The following is a 21,015-nucleotide window of genomic DNA, read 5'->3' as shown; positions in this document are numbered from 1 at the left end:
CTTCCTTCCCAAGGCACGTGGAAAGAAATTTCTTTCTGGTTGGAATTTTATTTAGCTCCAATCAAAATCATTACTTTTGTAAGTCTTGCTGACTTTTCCCTAATCATCAAATGGATTCAGTGACTCTAGACCAGAGGCAAGCACGAGACTGTTCCTTCTATCTTCCTCACCACGTTGAAGACTTTTCATCAAGACTCTCTCCCACCACTATAAATTTCCCCTCTGCAATGCTTAAACCACAACTTAATTAAAACTTGAAGAACTAAACTTTGTGGTGGAGCAATTAGCCATGAACAATATCATCAGAGTGGCACTACTTGTGAGCTCAGCCTTGCCTCCTTTAAGCTGCTTCATGGAACTTTTTGCTGCTGTCATTGCTTCTCAACCACAATTCAATACAGTGTCCGAGGAAAGTATGTTGAACAAGGAGGAGAAAGAAGATGATGCATCAGTCACCGCTAACGTGGCTGCCCAAAATCACTTTCGGCAAATTCAACACATATGTTAAGGGGGTCTTGGATTAAAGTTTTGAAGATGGTGATATAATGTTTTAACAATATTTAGAGTCATGTTTAATTTTCTCAGTTGATGTTGTTAGACTTTTTAAAAACTGTGGGGATTGTGTTTATGCATAAGTTTGGACACTACCATGTGTAAGCCTTGATTGTTGTTCGAGAGCTTCTTGTATTGTATCTATTAGTTGATTATTAGGGTTGTTGACTTTTGGTGTACAAGAAAATTTAGTACTGGCTGGTGGCAGCTGCTACAAGTGTAGAAGTCCAAAAACAAGCTAGAGTTGCACTGAAAAGTTGTTAAATGTGACTCAAACATTGCTTTTCTGAATGATGAATGTATAACATTACAGAATAATTTATTCTTCATAGTGATGATAAAGAGCAAACTGAAAACTAAATCCAAACAAACCATGGGTAATTTCAGACAACCGATGTTAGCTTAGTTGATATTGAATAATACGTATCACATAATATGCCCGTAAATTGAGGATGGTGTTGTTGGGGACACAGATTTGATTTCCTTAACTTAGTTTGTTCATGTCTTCCTGAGTTGAGACTGGACCATGACTTGGTGGGGCATCTGTGTCTATGATTAACTTTCCTGTCAGACTTATCGAGCAATTATTCATTAACATTCATGCTTGCATCATTGATTTCGATGGTGGTGAATTTCATCTTATCAGTTTAAAAACAGGCAGGCAAAATTCTCAAGAAGCATACGAATGTAACTTTCACAGTCAATTTTTTTGTTTCCTTTTAATTCAATTAACTATCTCTTAATGCTCAGACAAGTAAAACAAAGAAACATTCCGATCCAATCACTGCATAAACAAGGTTTTTTCAACTAATGAAATCCAGAAGAGTGTAACTAAGTAGACAATGACTTACTTGCTTTGGGTTGATTTCGTACGCATGAAGTTAACTAAAAACATTTAAAAACTCGATTAGAACTAAACACGCAACGATTGAGGAGTTGCTAACAGTTTTTTTATTATCAAGGTTTGATTTTATAGAACGTGATAAATTATTTAAAGGAAAATTATTGATTGTATTTTTTTATTAATGATTTTAACTTTTTTGTACGTAACCAGAATACCAAATTCTAATATATATGTATATATTGTTTAGAATGAGGGAGCAATTAGTGCAATGAAATCCATGTGCCCTGATCTTTGATAAATTCTAGCTGAGCTCTGATGTTTGCCACCCCACTAACAACTATTGAGCACTTCATCAGCACAAGCTGCTTAGAATGGTGCCACAAAAGCACATGCACATCATCAGCACATTATTTGATCTAAATCACTCATCTGTGTATTGACAGGATCCGACACTCTTTTGTGCGGTTAATAAGATCAAATACTGTGCTAATGTCTAGAAAGCACAACACATAACGAGGAACTTTATTATATGGTTTAAAAGAGCCATTATATAGAGCATTAATGTGTTTCATTGACTAAGTACAGCTTCTGACCATCCTTAATCATGTCCACGTCATTAATTTTACCACCATCTTCTGATAAAATACAAGAATCGCCAGAAATGTTTATTTGTTCTGCAGCTGATTTGATTAGCTCTTCGATGGAGTGCGGAATCCATAGTACAATTCCATGTCTTCTATTATCTTCCGGATCCCACGGGTGGAAAGGGAAGACTGTGCACTTCTTTGCGTGCATTTTATCTGAAAATGATAGATAAGATTAAGAATTGGTGATCTAGAGTCTTAAAAAGTAGAGATTGTCGGGCATAACAACAAAAAGAAATGCACACAATTGGAACAATAATTTTTTTAGTCTGCTAGCTCTTCACGGAAGAGGTAGAACTAGATGCAAACCATTCATGTAATTGTTTTGCTTAAACATCATGTTTGAGAGACAATGAAGTCAAGGAACTATGATAAAGTTAACCCCAAAAACTAAAATTTAACAAAGAAAACTAAGCTGGGAATTACGAGAAAAAAGTGTAAAACATTGCCTTGATGTAAGGCTAAGTAATAATACATTCTGGTACGTGTATAAAATTCTCAGGCATTATAACTTTATTAGGAGGGAGGAGTTAATCGATCTAAATTGCTTATTCTACTATAGTTCGTATCCATCTCTTAGAAAACCTATAAAGGTAACGCAGTATGTCAGTACCTGTACATTCTTGGGAGGAATACGGGAATTCTAAAAGTTGAGCAGATTTTGCTTCTTCCAGTAACTTGATCAGATTCTTATTTCCACACATCCGGGCTTCATCAAGCGGAGTATTTCCCCATCTGTTTAATAAAATGAAAATGAAGGAAAAAATTTGTTATGCTATTTCGGCAAAATCATGAAAAGGAAAGAAAAAAAGTACAGAAACTATATATTCTTGAGTAAGACTTGAAATTAGAGAAAATATGGCAGAAAAAGGAAAGAGTGAAATATTATATTTACTGCTAACAGGGGTCTGTGTTAATTTATTCCATCTTGTTTATGCTACTGGTGTGAATAAAGAAACTAACTTATTCTGTTCATGTCTACAATATTACAGAAATGCATGGAACCGAGCCTCTAGTTATTTTCACCAGACACACTGTTGGGTGTATGTACACTGCAACTGTGTAAAAGTAAAGCTCGGTGCACTAGAGAACTAGGCCAGCCTTGAAAAGCCACGGTCCGTTCTATTTTTCATGTGAAAATGTCAGCATGAACCTGCAAAAAGAGTGATGAATGATACCTGTCTTTGTTAAAAACAGTAGCTCCGGCTTCTAATAGCAACTTTGCCATGAAGTGTAAACCTTCGGCTGCGGCTATGTGAAGAGGGCTTCGGTAATCATAATCTTTTAAGTTAGGATCCATGCCATTGGATAAAAGTCTTTTAAGATAATCTGAATCTCCCCTTGCAACTGCTGTACACAAAAAACTACCAGCATTTTCGATCTTCATGGAGGCCCCTTCTTTAAGAAGTAAAGAAGCAACCCGATCATTTCCATTCTTAACTGCTTCAAGTAAGGGTGTGTTCCCGAAGTTATCTATTAAATTACCAAATAAGGATGGTTGTGTCAGGTGATCAGCCAAAATTGAAGCAACTCGTAGAAATTTCATAAGTTAGATAATTACCTTTAATATTGATATCTACACGTTCTTTAATAAGGAAAAGTGTTATATCTTCGTGTCCTCTAGATGCTGCAAGATGCTGTCGGAAAAACAAAAGGGGTTCATATCAGGAAAGTATTTCTTATTACATAATCCATATGTTGCCAAGTTATTATTTACCAACATCATAGATGAAGAGAAAGCAACAGAATTTTGCAAGACATCATAAGAAGTTGTAGGTTCCTTACTATAGGTGATCTTCCATCATAATCTGTCTTGTTGGGATCAGCTCCAGCTCGAATTAAACCTTTAAGCTGATGCAGATCCCCATGAAAAGCTGCACTATTGACCTTCAAAGCAAGCTCAGCTTCTTGTTTTCCAATGTGAAATGTGATGTCTGACTTCAACTGCTTACCTCGAAAAGACTCTTTTCCCTATAGAATAAGAAAAAATTAGGTGTCTCATGATCAGAAATTAGTAAACTACAATCTTTAACGTGTAAGTTGATGCATCCATTGATTGTTCAACTAGAGAGTTGCAGAGTTTTTTTAATTCATGTCAGAGTCAGATACTACTAAAGGGAGGAGGATGAGAGAAATAGCCTATATGAAATTATTACCTCTAGAAGGTTGTTTAATACTTTCCTTCCATCATAAAAGTATACGTCTAGGATATTTGTAAATGATTGTTTATCAAGTCGCAGGAGTCTACTCAGTTCAGAAACGCGAACAGTATATGGCTGAGGAATGTTGCAAAGAATTGATATTTCTCCAAATGAACTGTGACGCTGCAGAAGTGAAACAGTTTCTTCAGACCCATCTTCAGCTATGCCCACTTCTTCCTGTAAAGAAACAGCTTTGGGCATTCAAAAAGCAAAAAAAATGAAATTTGTCTCTAGAATTTTTTTATGAATCAGTTCTAAAATTCTACTAAAGAAGCTTCCTGTATCATAGCCTACTTTGCACATGAATACTTTGTCATGTGGAAAATTTATAAGATTCTCCTGCCCTTAGTTTATGCGAATACTTTCTTAAGGTGATGCAATACAAAGTAAGAAAACGATATGCATAGCAGGATGAGTATATTTAAAAAATATCAGAAGTCTCAGCAGAAGAAAAATATAAAAAATTGAGCAATTGTAGAAGTGAATGTGGAAATATAAAATCATACCAGCACTCCATGACAGACAAAATATAGTTGATCTACAGCATTTCCTTGATCCATTATAACTTCCCCAGGAAGAAAGAACTCCTCATGGATCCTAATAACCTGAAAGATCAGAACAACATAAACTATAATGACTCCACCATTACACACTCCGAAGAAGATAATGGACGATAAAAAAAACTCTCCTTATAGGTACATCTGGTCACATTAGCGGAACAGGCACATGCTTGGAAATAACAAAAATGCTAGTAAATATGATTATTTCAGTCAATTAGATATATTTTGTGCAGTTAGTATTCTCGTTCAATCAGGTCTTTCAAGGATGAAATTGTTGTTGATTACATAGATTGCAGAGAAAAGAAGTAACTTGAATCTACAAAAAACTAAAAACATTAATAAACATGTTCCGGTGCTAAAAGTCTATACAACAAAAAAGTTACTTGCCAAATAAAAAGAGCGGGAAAGTGAGCTCTGTATGCCAAAAATACAGATAATATTGATTACATTTCATATTGACAAGCTAGGCAACGGAGAAAGGTTACTTACAATCTGGTTGATGAATTCTGAAGAGCATCCCTTGAAAAGAGAAACATTTTCTATGTATGGCAAGTATAATGTTTGGGATATCTGCCAAAAGTAATCAGATCATTATATCATCCGAGATCAAAATGACGGGGAAATAATAAAATATGTCATTCAATAAAGGCATAATTTAAACTTCGATCGCACTAACTGCTTTATCATATAATGAGATTTAAGAAGAGTAATAATATCTTTATTTTAAGTATAAGCACCTAGTGCTCCCAAAAATGAACAGAATTGAATTAAAAATGTAAATGTTCAAATTCATATTCTTTACACAACACAGCACAAATACTTACTAATGCAGAAAATTTCTAAACAGCACACTGACAGAAAAAATGTGGCCTACAACTCCAGCAGATTTTGCTCTAAACTGTTACTTTCAACACTAAACTGACATTTCAAATAGCATCTTTATATATCTATTGGATATTTTCCTTACACGTTACCATACTTTTATACTAGTATATTTATCACAACTTTGACAAATCTAAACAGAAAACGTAAGGAGTTGATGCATAAAAACCAACAGAATGTGAAGAAATGTCAAAAAGCATTTAGAAGCAGGTGGGAAAACTATAAAATTGTAGGGTATTGAAGCAAATGACAATAATTACGACGGTGACATCTATAATTGAGCACACATGAGGTTCAAAAGTCATTTTTTCTCTTATTACCTTAGCTCGAATAGAAATAGGGATATCCTGAATGACAGCAGCCTCAGTGTAGCTACTCTCATACTGTAATCGCACATGGCCTTTAATTTGTTCACGGATATCCCTTCCAAGCTTATTTCTGTTCATATATTTCAGAAGGTCTGTCATCTTATCTCTAAACTTCTCAGTTTTTGACCCCTTGACTATCAAAGCTGTCATGTTACCGATCAAATAGGCACCAAGAATCATATCAAATGAAACGTATACCATTACGAATATCATCTCCCTCAAATTAACTGCATGTATGTCTCCATAGCCTGTGGAAGAAATTGTCACAAACATGATTCATTCAGGGAAATTTTCAAAAGAGACAAGATAATATACATTTTGAAAAAAATCTAAATATCTATGCAAAACTACGTTGATCTAGAATTTATAACCATTTATAATTGTTAGTTTTTTTATTTGGTGATGATTGTAATGTTTTTGAACAAGTCAATACTTTGTTTCTAGTTTGAATAGATTGCATGTATTCAAATTACCTTTTTAATTATAATTGATTTAAGGCACCAAGACATTGGTACGAAGTACTAATCAACTTTATTGATGATTTGTCCTCGTTGGAACCTTACTTGTAATTGATTGCAATGGAGTCATGAGATCAGCACTAGGTGACCTATTAATTGTAATTTATTTACTGAAATTTCTTGATATTTGTTTAATTTGATTTATTTGAACAAGATTGTTGTGATTAATTTATTAGAAATCCCTTAACAACGTTTCAACTAACACTTATAGATATTTTTCATTGAATCTCAAACTTGATTTGGTAAGACTTTGAAATATTAATTCCTTCATTAATTGGATAAGATCTTTTCTGGTTGTTTCTCCTTCAGCGTGTTCGTTCTCTTTTTGTACAACTAGAAAGGGTGAAAAAAAGACTCATTGATCAATGTCTTCTAGAGATTTTTCAAATTTTCAATTTGACTATCAATTACCTAACACAACCCGACATAGGCATAATTACAATAACTAAAGACCAACAAATTGAAAATCGTTTTTGCTTGATGAATAACAAAAAAAAAACGTACCGACTGTTGCCATAGTAACAATAGCGAAATACAGAGATGTTGTGTAGCGCTTCCAAAGATCAATTTCTCTGAAATGTGAATAACTATAGTCACCCAATTTTAAACTTCCTATCCATGTGTACCCTTCTTGTGAGTCTGGTAGAGTGGTAGCCAAAAAGTAGAAAATGCAGGCTGCTGTATGGGTGCAGTAGAGTTCGACCACAATCAGTTTCACAATCCGGGTAGTAATGTAATTGACACGTATGTCCTTCTCCAACTTGTGGAAAAAATCTGTGACTTTCCGCACCCTGTATAATCTGATCCACAAAAGGTACCTCACCTCCTCTTTTCGTCCACTAGCCTGTAAATAAAAAAAGTTATGCTAGTTGCTACAGTACAAACCAGAAATTGAAAACCTTCGATAACAAAGAAATTGCGACAAAAATAGATGTCTTCACAAAAAGCTGTTAACATTTTAGCATATCAAGTGCCATTTTCTGTACAGGTAACGTCTAAAACCAGCCAGTAATAGTCTCATGTGTTAGCTGAGTTGCACAGTTAGTCATATCAATAAGGGGCTTCACAACTTCTTGTGCAGCTAAGTGATGTAAACATGACTAAATAAAAAGTCCCAAAACTTGTGAAGTGAGGAGGCATTCTAAATTTCCATCAATGTAATTGACTTGCAAAGCGGTTAGATACGAAACAGGAACACAAGTAAAGGACAATGGTTCGTATACCATTGTTATGACGGACAAACTACCTATATTACGTTCCAAACGTCTAATCAAATATCCGTAAGTACAAAATTCCATTACCATGAAAGAAACAAGAAACGAAAAGAGAAAAGGCTTTTTATCTTTTCAATTCCTAGAATTGAGACAGAATGTCAGGATACTACGGAATTTTTCTGTGTCGTTTTAATAGATGACAACAACTAGATGAAAAGTCCTAAGAACAGTTAACCAACACTGTAAAATAAAAGTTACATGTAAGTTAAGGAAAAGTAAAATGATGGTAAAGTTTCCTTCTTAACACTTGTCATTTCATTGCCAACCGAAAAAATATGCTAGAACCCCTGAAAAACTACCACGAAATGTATACATGCATTATAAGACACTAACATAAGCGATGTGACTATAGACTTTGTTGGTGGATCAAATGAATGGTTAGAGAGCGTCAAAACATGCACAATATAAGTAATATAGATACTCAAGGAATTTGGGTTTTATCTGGAAGAAGTATAACCTTGAAGATGACGTCCCATGGCATACACCCAAGAAGATCAAGCATGAAGTCAGATTTTAGATACCTACATGGAAAGAAGCATGTCAGACATTAAGAAACATGTCAATACAAATAAAATATTTGCAACCAATTGCGGATATTCTCAAAGACCAAAGCCAGAGTTATACAGGAGCATACTAGAAACTGATGTTAGAAAATAATCATATTAAGCATTAGTAACATGGAATGAAAAAACATCATTAGAGAGAAGGAAAAAAAAGTTTACCGCAGAGCTATAGGTGTTCGCTTGTAGATCATACGATAGGTCTGGCTGTCTCTGTAAGCAACAAAGAATTGCAAGAAAATATCGACGAGAAAAGCTATTTGTCCAATGATGTCCAGAATAAAGAGATTCTCAGGCAAGCCACGGAAAAATCCAAACTCCATTGGGGTGAAGAAGGATGAATACACTGCCCATAGCAATATGAATTTTGTCCATGCCCGGTACCACCTGCAGTGCCCATCACCATAAGCATCAAACAATTTAGTCTTACACTACTATTAGTACATGTCTTAAGTGAGAGTGCACACTGTATGATCCTACATAGACTTATAATATGAATCAAGGCATCAAGTAGTTCGGTTACCAGTATCAGTAATACTTCATGAATTTCATTACTTCAATTCATTCGCGCTAAATCGAGCTATCTTGCTAATAAATGATGGAACGTGAGAGTCTAATATCTGATTCTTCTCACTTCAATTTTTTTTTCTTATTAATAATTTAAAGATAATTGATTCAGACAGTAAATCAAATCTCATCAATGTACTTAATTATTTTGAACCTTGCAAATATCCTTACAGGCTTCACGTTCGAGTCAGTTCTATAAAGCTTATGAAACTTCACTATCAGGACAAAAGATTGGGCCTTCTTTACCTCTTCTCCTGATTCCCGCACGAAAACCAAAACCCACTATCAAATTTGCATACTGAATACGAAAGTTTTTTTTTCAGATATTTAAATTAGTCTGGTAGAGACAAAACTGAGATATTAAAATACGGCATAAATAATAAAATAGCATGAGTGTCAAGTTAGTGTTAACATCATGTGTATAGATGTCAAAACTGAAAGTTGATTATTCCCTTCTAAATTAGAGTTGAAAATTTAGTTGACAATCTACAATTTGACAGTCAGATTATTTTAATAAATTACATTAATTATATGTATATATATATATTAAATGAACATTTAATTTATTACAATAATGAATTATAATAATTTATAAATTGGTATATAGTCAAGATTGATCAATCTTAAGAGAAAAAGTGAAAATAATTTTTATTTTAGTATAGTCGTTGTGCTCCCATAGTATGAGTTTCTAAAGAATATAGCCCGTCCAAAATGTACGAGTCACTTGATGCACAGAGCTTGATGAGAAATTAATAAAATTAAAAGTATTTAAAAATATATTTTGAAAAATAAAAAAATGTAAAGCATGAGTAATGAAGTAGATGATTATGATAAGATGGACAACGAAGCAAAATCACATGAATTACGGACCCAGCCAGCACATGCCGCGTGTGGCGGGAGGGAAATGAACCTTCATTTCAAACTTGCCGCCATCTAATCCTGCCTAAATGCATCCTAAATACATCCCACATGTTCTCTTTTAACACAACAACCATACCCTACACCCTGTTAGTTCTCAAGCATTTCATCAATCAAAATGGATCACTGCTGTCTGATCAAATTGATGGAATCATATAGAAACAGGATTCAAGCCTACCCGTCTGTTGAAGCCCGTACCGAATCTTTCTCTTAACCTTTTATGCCTTTAATTCATCATGTAAGTAACTATTTAAAATATAACCAGTATAAATCAAATTTTCTGTAAATATTTTTAGAAGAAAAAATAAGTTTATTTATGAAAAGTAAAATTTAATTCAATTTGTAAAATATGTTATATTAATTTTCCAAATTTTATTTTTTTATCTTATGCACATACTAATGGAAGACATATTCTATTTTTCATAAATATTTATTATTTTAAAAAAATCTAATATAATAGAGTTTCAGGTTTATATAAATGTAGCAATACATAAAGGTTAATAAGTAACATTACAACATTAAAATTAGGATAAATAAACTATATGTTTTATATTATCATCATTACAAACTATTATATATATGTTAAAATTTTATCAACTTTTATACCGTAAAAAGTTATATTAAGATATGACTATTACACTTACATTCAACTTTTTAAATAGGAAAATAATTTTTTTTTACACTTATTGTTCCACTCTACACCCACTAAATATTAATATTTTATTTTTTTTAATTTTTTAATTTTAAAAATTATTTTAACATTTTGCATTTTATCTATATTTTCATTAAGAACATTATTTTATTTTTCTAAATTTTTTTATTATAAATATTAATATATTGTTGTGAGGTAAAGTGAAAGGGTGTCAAAATATCATTATCCTTTTAAATAATACGAATAAAAAATCTCAAAAACTAAATATTATCTACCAAAATATTAAAGGTTCAACTTAAAGCTGAAATAGTTTTTTAATGAAAAATTGTGTATCCAAAAAAAAATAGTATCAAGTCGTATACCTCTAGAAAGAAGAAATTCTTTTTATCTGTCGTTTAAAAGGTCAATGATATTTGTATTATTATTTTTAGTATAGTTTTTATTTTCATAATAATTTTTTAAATAATTTAAACATTATTTATTTTGTTAAAGTAAAGTAGAGAGCAGTAACTTTCTTTTATCGAACTTACAAAAAAGTATTACATTTATTATTATTTTCTGGCAAAAATTTTGAAATGGCAAGTAAAAACAAACGGAGGGAGGGAGTAATAAATAAACCATAATTGTGATCATTAAAACCATAAACACTGAAATTATTAATAAATGAACCTAATCCAGATCAAAAGGAAGAAAGAGAGGAAGTTGAAGCAAACGAAACCTGTTATCAGGATGAATGACGAAGTCCTTGGAGAAGCCTCGGATTCCATGGAGAAGAGCTTCGCGACTGAACTTGCTCCATCTTGAGTTGAGTCCCAACTCATTCTGTATCAGATTGAATCGGCTCCCTCTCGAAGATTTCAACCGGTCCCGCAGGTCCTGCACCTCGTACTCTCTCTCATCGGAAGACGACGACGACGACAAAGACAACGACCGCGAATGAGAAAGTGGAGTCGAAGACGACGTCGTCTGCTTCCCTTCCTCTCTCTCTTCCGTCGCCGCCGCCTTCACATTCTTGCTCTCCGTCATTTTCAGAAGAAAAAAAAGAGAAAAGAAACTCCCAAGAAACTGTTATTATTATTTATTATTATAATGAAGAGAGGTCAATTTGGCTTTTGACGAACGGTTTCCATTTCCGAACGGATCTACGACGTCGTCTTGTGTGTATGTATATATGCGTGCGATGAAGGTGACGCGGTTGAGGAGGGCCACAAGTGCTGGAAATGGAAGTTAATAGGTCACGGGAGATTATAGAGATGGATGTAGATTCGTCACAGGGAGAAAGAAAGGGTTTATGTTACGGCTATGGCGTGCAAATAACAAAAAAGACGGTTATGAAAAAGAAAAGACTTAAGAATCCAAATTAAGAGTGAGAGAGGTAAGGTTCTTCAATCTCCTTTGCCTTCAGCCTCATAATCCAGCAGAGGTTGGACTCACTCCTTTTATACACCACCATGGGCTGTCACATACGAAAATTAAATAGAAAAATACTAATAATATACCCTTTAAACCACTCATTTTAGTAAAAAATTATCATTGTGAAAAAACTAAGGAAACACTTCTCTAGTTGTATACAGCTCTCATGAAAAAAAAATATATTATAAAAAGTAAATTTGTAATTAAATAATATAAAAAATTGTTAAATAATAATATCACTAATGTGAAGTTGATATTGAAAAAAAAAATATTGAAAAAAAAATGTTAGATGTGAAATTATTAATATTGAAAACTAAAGAGTTAATAATACATTGGTTTGGATTTGCCCTTTGTGGATTAAAAAAAGGCATTTGAGGTAATAAAAAATAATGTTAATTGAATGTAGATGGTTGGGACAAGAATTGTGTCACATCTTGGAGTTATTTAGTGGGATTATTTTATGAATTTTGTTTCCTATGGTTGAGTTGGGCTTGGGTTGTAAATGTGGTCACGAGTAATTGAAGATAGCGGCTGATAAACATGGGTGCATATAGACGGTTGTGCACGGCTCCACGTGGGGTTTTCCATATGTAAAATACTTTTCCAGATAAGTGAAATGTTTGATTCATGGTTTTAGATTATTGACATTTTCAACCAGAAGGTCGTAATGACAATTAATTATAGTGTTTTTGTTTATTAATCAACACAACAAGTGTCTTGTCTTGTCTCGTAAATAAACTGTGTCCTGTAACCATTGTTGACCTATTATTTTGTTTCTTCTTCATGTTGGGGACACCATATCCTTGTTCAGATACCTTAACACGTTCTATAAGATAATCAAATTTAATGAAATCAATTTTCTACCCACATGTAGGGGAAAAAGGTTTGAATTCCTCATGACACCAAAAGTTAAAACCAGAGTTTGGCCAACAATAATCACGTACTTTCTTTTTATGAAAACTCTAGAGGGTACGTAAAAGCAGAATCTATGCATGAATTCATACTTTAAACAAAATTGTGAAATTACGTTTTGGCCTTAGAAAACACAACTTATGTATGAATTGATACTTCAACATTTAGTGGCCCGCACCCAGTTGCGTTGCAATGTAATCACACGGATAACAATGTACATAAATCTTCAACTAACTATACTTCGATATTAAAAAACAATTATACAGGGAAAGATATTATTTTATAATTTCTTAAAAAAGTTTTACCTCATGTAAAAAATTATTTCTCTTCTACTTTTAACAGTAGTTATAATACAGTCATAATATAGACAGTTAAAGACTCTCTATATAACTTTATACTTTATACAATTATTTTTTATCTTTTTAATTATTGATACTGTATATTTCTATTTTATTTTATTTTATAAAGAATAAAATGAATAAATTAAAAAATATGTCCTAACCCAAATACAAAATTGTTCAGATAAATTGTGTCGAAACACTTACTATTGCATATGAGTATACATATCCTTTATGTTGACACACCTTAGCACAATATTAGCTATCTCTTTTCCTTCTCTTATAGTTTCATCAATGGTTCTCTTTTCCATGTTTTCCTTCTTCACATTTTTGTAACAGTTTCATGTTAGTGTCATCACGGTCTCCCAAACCCATACCTCACCCTCTTTTTCTCTTCATGTCAATGTTCTCTTCCTCCCCATCTCTCTTCACTCTTTCATCTTTCAATTCCTTCACAAGTCTTGTGTCAAGCTATTTACTCTTATATTATAAGAAATAGGTTTGAGTTAAATATTTTTGTTATCAAGACTCTTTTATAGTTTTATTTTGCTTTCAAAGTGTTTCATCTCACATAATTTGTAGTATCACAAAGAACTAGGTTAGGTTAACCAACTTTTGTACTGATTTAATCAAAATTTACAATTTCGTTAACCAATATTTTTGATAATAATAAACATAAAATTATGTACTTTAATCATTTTTTTACACTTAGAAACTTCACTTTTTCACTGTGTCTAACCTAACTCGTGTAAAATTATAGTGATTATTCATTATAACCAAGTACTCTACTAACTTAAATCAAATGTCTTAACATAATTAACTTTTAATTCTCTAAATATGTAACTCATAAAAATTTGTAATAATCTTTTTCTATTTTTACTTATATATGGTTCCTTAACCAAGTCCAGTGATCTCCATATATTGTTCTCATCTAATATATTATACAGTATCATAGATATATGTGTTAATCAACGTGTTAATTTAACCAAAATCTTAAACATTTTGTACTTTAATATTAATAAACATTAAATTTTGTACTTTAACCATTCCTTTTTAGACTCATAGAAGTATGATCATTGGCTTACTATCACACTAAAAAATGAAAATAAAAATTGAAAGAAATATGAAGCTACATCAAGTTGTTGACTTGTGTTTTGTCACATTAAACATTCACTAAACACTTTTCCATTTCTTTCAATTATTACTTTTGTTATGTTATTTTGTTTTCTTATTTCTACAAATTCAAGTAATATCATGAAAACAAAAGAAAAAACAGTTATTCGTTATTTTTCTCATAAAAATTAATTGATTATTTCTAACTAAGAAGTTGTTCAAAACCCACTGTTTACAGAAGAAAAATAGCTATCATCATCATTCACTTTTGCCTCCACTTCACATTCATTAACTTTTCCTTTTTCATCACATAATTTATTACGTGTTTTACTTTCTCTTTCAACCTTTTTCTTCTTCTTGTCTCTCTTATTTTTATCTCAATCCTTCTCATCATGAGGTGGACATAATCACTGTCTTCAAGAACATTATTATATATACAAAAAAACCAGATGCTTTTGGTTCTTGTTGAATAGAATCCTAGATAACAAAGATTCCTAATACAAATATTAAAATTAAAAAATTGTGATTTGAGTTTAGATCCTATTCCAAACCTGGTTTCAGGGTTGAAGCTCATGATGATCCAATCATTCATAGATCATGTCCCTTTTTCCATCGCCAGGCTCCAAGTTCTTTTTAAGATCACGTTCTCGTGACGAAATCCCTCGCACCATGATCATGATTGCTATGGACTATGATTGCACCCAATTCTCATGCCCTAGGTTAAAGTTTCAATTACAGACACATTCATGTTCATCAACTACTGCATCGGAGTTCAGAACGGATCATCACAGTATTGATGCCAAATATATATTGAATAGATTGATTTGAATATAACATGAAAACCAATTCAATTTGGATTATTTGGTTAATTATCTTATTTGTTTCTATTTTTTATGTTAATATATGTCAATAAATTTAAAACGCAACAAATTTAACTATAGTTGTGGTTTTTATATAAAATTATCGTTTAATTAATTTTCTCAAATTAACTAGGTTTTTTGTAGTTAAGATGTAGCTGATTTAATTTAATTACTATGTCACTGTGTCACTTTGTTTATTATTAGTTTCGAAACTAGCTTGTTTATCATCCATAACAAATTGGCCTATTTTAAATAGAATTATGTATTAAAATGAGTATATAATATATAAAGAAGAAAACTTTGGAGAGTTTAATTAGCACCACAAATTCCACAATACATAATAAAATAACCTTACTTATAGTTAGTTGTTTAATAACGAAATTTAGGTATTTGTTGTCACTAATCACGAGTGGTACTTATTTGTGTTAATTAGCCGTGACACCATGATTGCACCCACTGCTTGAGTTGTTTATACAAATATTAGTGCCTTAACCACTTTCTTCTCTGCACTTAATTTTCCTTATACTTTATTTTCCTCAACCTAAAAACTTATACATTATTTTGCTTCTCCGTCCACGTTTGTGTACAAATAAACGTAGTTGCTAATATAATGTACGTAGTCTGCTTTTTCTACAAAAATTCTCACATTATTTCTCTAGCTATCAGTGGTATTTGTTAAAAAATATTCACAAACTTTTTTATACCAATGAAAATGGATATTTATGAATACTTACAAATATTTTTATTTTATTTTATTTTAATTTTAAATAAAGTTATTTTAAAATAAATCTTTAAAATATAAATTCGGATTAAAAATAAAATAAAATTCAAATTCAAATAAAATTATACACTAAAATATTAATATAAATAATTTTATTCTTTTTAAAGAACAAATTTAAATAAGTTACGCTAGAGAATAAATTTAAAAAAAAATACCTTTAATTTTATATATTTAAATAAAATAAATAAAATTTTAAATTATTAATATTATTTTTACTGGTAATTCTATTTTGATCACTTAAATTTTTTAAAATATTTAAATAAAATTTATTAATGATGATTAATTAGCAGTTATCTATGAGTTGGAAAACATGATATCTTTACTCTTCACATCAAATGGATAATTAAAATATTAATAATTATTACCTGCAAATATTAAAGATATCTCTTTAGTATTTTTTATGAATTTTTTGTGTTCTGGGATTTTTCTTTTTTATCATTCATAAAATAGAGACTTGCTTGTTTGAGGCGGAAGAAGAAATTAAGAATGTTAAAGCGTACTTATCTGATATTTATAAATTCTGAAAATCAATTAAATAAATTGCACATAAATTTTAAAAGTCTATTTAATATTATATTATTGGACTTCCTTTGCAGGTGGATAATAAGCTTGTTTGTGTAAAATCCATTTGTTTCATTTATTTAAGTACATATATGTATGAAAGAAACTTATTAATGTACGCAAATTCTAGAATTTAGACATCATTTACCATTGGATGGGACTTAATAAACACTAGATTTTGATTGGTGAATTCTTAATTAAAAGTCCAAAAAGGGAGAAAGATAATTTTTAGTAATGACCTTATCTTAAAAGTTTTCAACATAATTTTTTTGTTAATGGTGTGGTTTCATTTGTTTAGATTAATTGTATGAGTTGTTTATACATTTCTTAGAGACTTTCTTATATTTTTATTGATCATAATGTTTATTTCTTTGATATGTGATTTTTTATCATTAAAATGTTTATAGGTAAAACATATTTGCGTGTCTTTATATTTTTCTGTTGTATACTATTTTTATTATGCTCTTTATAAACCTTGTAAAATGAGAAGAATTTTATTTGGCTGCTTATTTTTTTTAGTAATGAATTGTTATCGATAAACATGTATTTGTGTTTGATTAAAACTATTTACAAACTTTTCTTTCATTTATGTCACTCTTGTTTCTATTTTAGAGTGGAAAGTAATTAATAACTATTATAGGTGACATAAAGTTGCAAGTTGAAAATTCACAATTAATGTAATATAAACTTTTTGAATGGTCAAATAAATAAGATATTTTATTTCCGTGGGTATGTATCAAAAAATGGAGGTACAGTAGTATTTACACTAAAGAGGTACCATTTGTTCTTTATTAAATTGCAAAGGGTTAAACATTAATTTGGTATTTTTTGGGATAGACAACGTTTCCTTTGAGTTTTTTTTTATTTGTTTTCGTTAATCAGGTTAATTAATTAATTAGCATGGTGGGAAACAGCAAGCATAAACTTGCCATATTAAAGAAAATAGGGAACAAGATTAACCACTAATGGTGTTTCAAAATATGATTAACCAATAATGGAAATCTACTGTCACAGCATTTTCCGTCAACAATACTGAAAAGGGAGTGCTAATTTTGATCCATTTTTTTTATCATCTCACTTTTGGAAGAAAAAGTAATGTCATGAAACTGATCAGTTATCATACGTATATTTATTTATCATAAGCATATAATTATTGAACATAATCGTATAATTATTTATCACTAGCGTATATGATAACTAAAGAAAGACAAGTAATGCTTATTCTTCGATGAATGTTATAACTTTTCACCCTTTCTCTTACTATTGTATTGTTTTTCTTCCTTCCTTTACCATAGCAATGAAATTATAACTTTGTTTGGTAGTGAAAATAATTGATAAAAAAAAAAGACATGAAATATTGTATGTTCTGTTTTTTTTTTAGAACTATATGTTCTTCGATAATAGTTAATATTATCGATAGGGGTTGTTGAGAATAATATTTATAATATTAAATTAAAATTTTGTTATTTTTGAGAATTTTCAACATTTTTTTTTCATATTCATAGATTATTTTTGACAGAAAATAAAATAAATAAAATGATGCATTTTGGGTGCACCAACCCATTACAAAAGAGGATAGTGTTCTTATTATCGTAAGACATGCTCAACTCAAAAGACCATTGTAATGAGATACACGAAATCCTTACGTTAAAAGCTTAAAGACCCTACATTTTTTTATTAATAAAAAATAAATAAAATTAAAGAAAGCATTTGAGAAATATTCAATTCATAAACAGCTTATTAACAACTGACAATAAAAAAATACAGTTTCTCCACCACAGTACTTTTCTTCCAATATACATTTAGTAGTACTTACTTTTTCCTTCACAATAAAAAAAATGAATTCATCTTAATGATTTGTGATATTTATTATAGATTATCAATAAATTTAAAGATTTTTTAGGAAAAAGTGATTATATAATATATATTTTATATGCATAATAATTCTATATCACTTAAAGAAATAAAATAAAAAATAATTTACAAAAACTAGAATAGAACGTTCTAAAACGCAATACCAACAACACCTAGAATAATGTGATCAATCATTTTTAAAAAAAAATTCTTTAATCAAACTAAAGGTCTGATTTTAGATTACATCTAAAGTTGTGCTCACTTATAAAGTTTTTGACTTTACAAACTTTTAGTTTGAGTAGGACGCTTGTGTGGTGTTATTATGTTTTTCTATTTAGTAGAGTGTAGTAGTTGGTTGTTTTTGTTAGGAATCTCTCATTATTTTAATGGGGACCATGACCAATGATGGGCATTCCAAAAGTCTGGGAATTATATCTCTCTTGAAAATGTGATAAACTTTAATTATTCATTATCTCTTTATGTGACAAGCCTTCATCTCATTCCTCTATATAAAGCCTACTTGTGAACAAGAGAAAAACAAGTAAGTGAGAAAAACAACCTAGAGAGTAAATGAGATAATAGATATTCACAAATCATAGTGAGAGATTAAAGAGACATTGCATTCCATTCTTGTTGAATGAGATTGAGTGTTATCCTCACAAAATGAGATAAATAAATATTGTAATCTTACTTTCATAATGGAAACATTTTCTGAACTAAGTCTCGTGAGTTTTTATTCCTTAAGTTGAGAAAGTTTTGTTAAAATTTTTCAATATCATTATTATAATTTGCTCTATTTTTTTATTTGTTTCTTCCTAATAGATTATATTTATTTATTCTTTCTTGTTATAAAGAATGTAAAATAAAACGTCCTAAAACGAAGAATAGCAATAATACTTTATATAAAATAGAGCTTCTTAAAACGAATATTACCGACAGTGGCTTATACAAAATAAAACGTTTAATGGTGGTAGAGTACACTGCATGGAAAATGAGTGGTTGGTGTCTCACCAAGCCACTCACTCTCAGTTACCGTGACATTCTCAACTTTTTATGTTGCTTTTGCTTGCATTGCCTCTGCCATCAGATTCAGACCACAACAATCAAAATATACTGTCCAACCCATTCACCTCAGTCAAATTGCCTCAGCTTTTGCAGTGTTACTTTACCAATATTATGTGCATAAATAATTTTTTTTTTCACTTCTAGAGTGACATAGAATATGATAAACTACTCTGCAATACAGCAAGTAATTCCTCCTCAAGTTTTACCTTACAATCTGCTCACAAATGGTAACCATTGTCCTCTCCAAAAAGTTAGGAATAAAATACGTTAATAAACTATCCTATTTAAAAGTCTTATATTTAAAAAAAAAAAATATTTGGTTTTCAGTAATAGGAATAAGTTTTTTTATAACTAATAAAATTTTGATTTTTTTAAAAAATATTTTTCTTATGCAACTGGTCCGCAGGTCCGCACGTAACCTCTTATGCGGGGCGGGTCAATGAAATGAATTCGCACTCCTTGCGCGAGGCGGGTCAATCCGGTCCATACTTTGCGGGTCAGCCCGCATTGTCACTCTTAACTAAAGGCTTAGTCCTGGATAATCTCTAGGGGTGACAATGCGGGTTGTCCCGTCCCGGTCCGCCCCGCACTTGGCCGACAAAAAGCGGACCGGGTTGGCCCGCCCCACTTAGAATTTGTCGGCTGATTTTCTAACCCAACACGTATAAGGGTTGACCCGCAGACCTGTGGGCCAACCCGCATAAGAAATATTTATTAAAAAAAATAATTTCTTACATAAAAATTTTGAATTTTTTTTATTTAGATGTATTAGGTAAATGGTCTCATAATATTATTTTCATGAAACATGCGTAGTAAGATGTTATTAAAATTTTCGGGATGTAAAATATGAGGCTACATGAAGAAATATATGGGGTTGTAGAAAAAAAATTATAAATTTTAAAGTTATGCGGGTTATGCTAACCAACCTGCCCCGCCCCGCACTTGGCCCGCGCGGGCTGCGAGTTATGCGAGGCGGGCCTAAGCGGGCCAGCGGGTTGAAATAAGCAACCCGCCCCACGTTTTTTTCAGCGTACCGCTCGCCGGCTCGCACCACTTTGCCACCCCTAATAATCTCTAAAGTCCTTTATGCTTGTTTTTCCTTTTCTGACTAGTGACTAGATGTCCTGATTTGTATGTATTTGACTTCATAAGTGATTTATTTAGGTTTGTCATATTGTATTTTGTTCCTGTTAGGGAGATGGGACCTAGAGAACTGTTGAAGTCTTCTTCTCCTTCCTTCGGTCGGTCAGGTGACTGGGTAGTGAACTGAGGTTCTCTTCGTCCTCCTGCTTCTCCTTCGGCCCTCGGCCTCGGCTGAACACCGGATGGTGGGGGTACCTGCGAAGGCACTCCGACGCTCAAGTCAGTAAAGCGGGTGGTCAGCTCTCAGAGTGATAAATGACATACCTTACTCCTTGGGATGCGTACTATTTATATTATTCTAGTGGGCCTACCTTGTTGGGCCCATTTATCGAGGTGGACACCTCTTAGGTTTGCATTACCTAATTCTTAATGATAGATTAGCTTCACTGATCTTGGTTTGAGCGTTAACTATAATAGGGGTCGGCCATCGGCCAA

General features: G+C 31.6%; 1 protein-coding gene across 1 annotated transcript; it reads right to left on the bottom strand.

Moving 5' to 3' along the window:
• Window positions 1-1,890: 1,890 nt before the first annotated feature.
• Window positions 1,891-11,956, bottom strand: LOC137824243 (potassium channel SKOR). The gene is made up of 13 exons (XM_068629787.2): window positions 11,259-11,956; window positions 8,566-8,790; window positions 8,301-8,364; window positions 7,074-7,413; window positions 6,004-6,299; window positions 5,291-5,371; window positions 4,748-4,846; window positions 4,197-4,418; window positions 3,826-4,011; window positions 3,602-3,677; window positions 3,219-3,513; window positions 2,654-2,775; window positions 1,891-2,196 (listed from the first exon to the last, which is right to left on the bottom strand). The coding sequence occupies exons 1-13, from the start codon at window positions 11,564-11,566 to the stop codon at window positions 1,955-1,957; spliced, it is 2,556 nt and encodes an 851-aa protein (XP_068485888.1). The 5' UTR covers window positions 11,567-11,956; the 3' UTR covers window positions 1,891-1,954.
• Between the last annotated feature and the right edge of the window lie 9,059 nt (window positions 11,957-21,015).

The sequence above is a fragment of the Phaseolus vulgaris genome, chromosome 8 (genome assembly GCF_051622355.1).
Source record: "Phaseolus vulgaris cultivar YP4 chromosome 8, ASM5162235v1, whole genome shotgun sequence".
NCBI classification, from domain to species: Eukaryota; Viridiplantae; Streptophyta; class Magnoliopsida; order Fabales; family Fabaceae; genus Phaseolus; species Phaseolus vulgaris.
Note: the sequence above shows the minus strand (reverse complement) of the source record. Positions and strands in the feature narration are given on the sequence as shown.

What these genes read in the sequence shown, in the direction of transcription:
- LOC137824243 (XM_068629787.2), bottom strand. Translation starts at nt 11,566, where the DNA reads ATGACGGAGAGCAAGAATGTGAAGGCGGCGGCGACGGAAGAGAGAGAG. An exon ending in CATGGGACGTCATCTTCAAG is followed by an intron (nt 7,414 to 8,300) that starts GTTATACTTCTT and finishes TTTTATTTACAG; the next exon opens with GCTAGTGGACGAAAAGAGGA. An exon ending in TTGTCTGTCATGGAGTGCTG is followed by an intron (nt 4,419 to 4,747) that starts GTATGATTTTAT and finishes GTTTCTTTACAG; the next exon opens with GAAGAAGTGGGCATAGCTGA.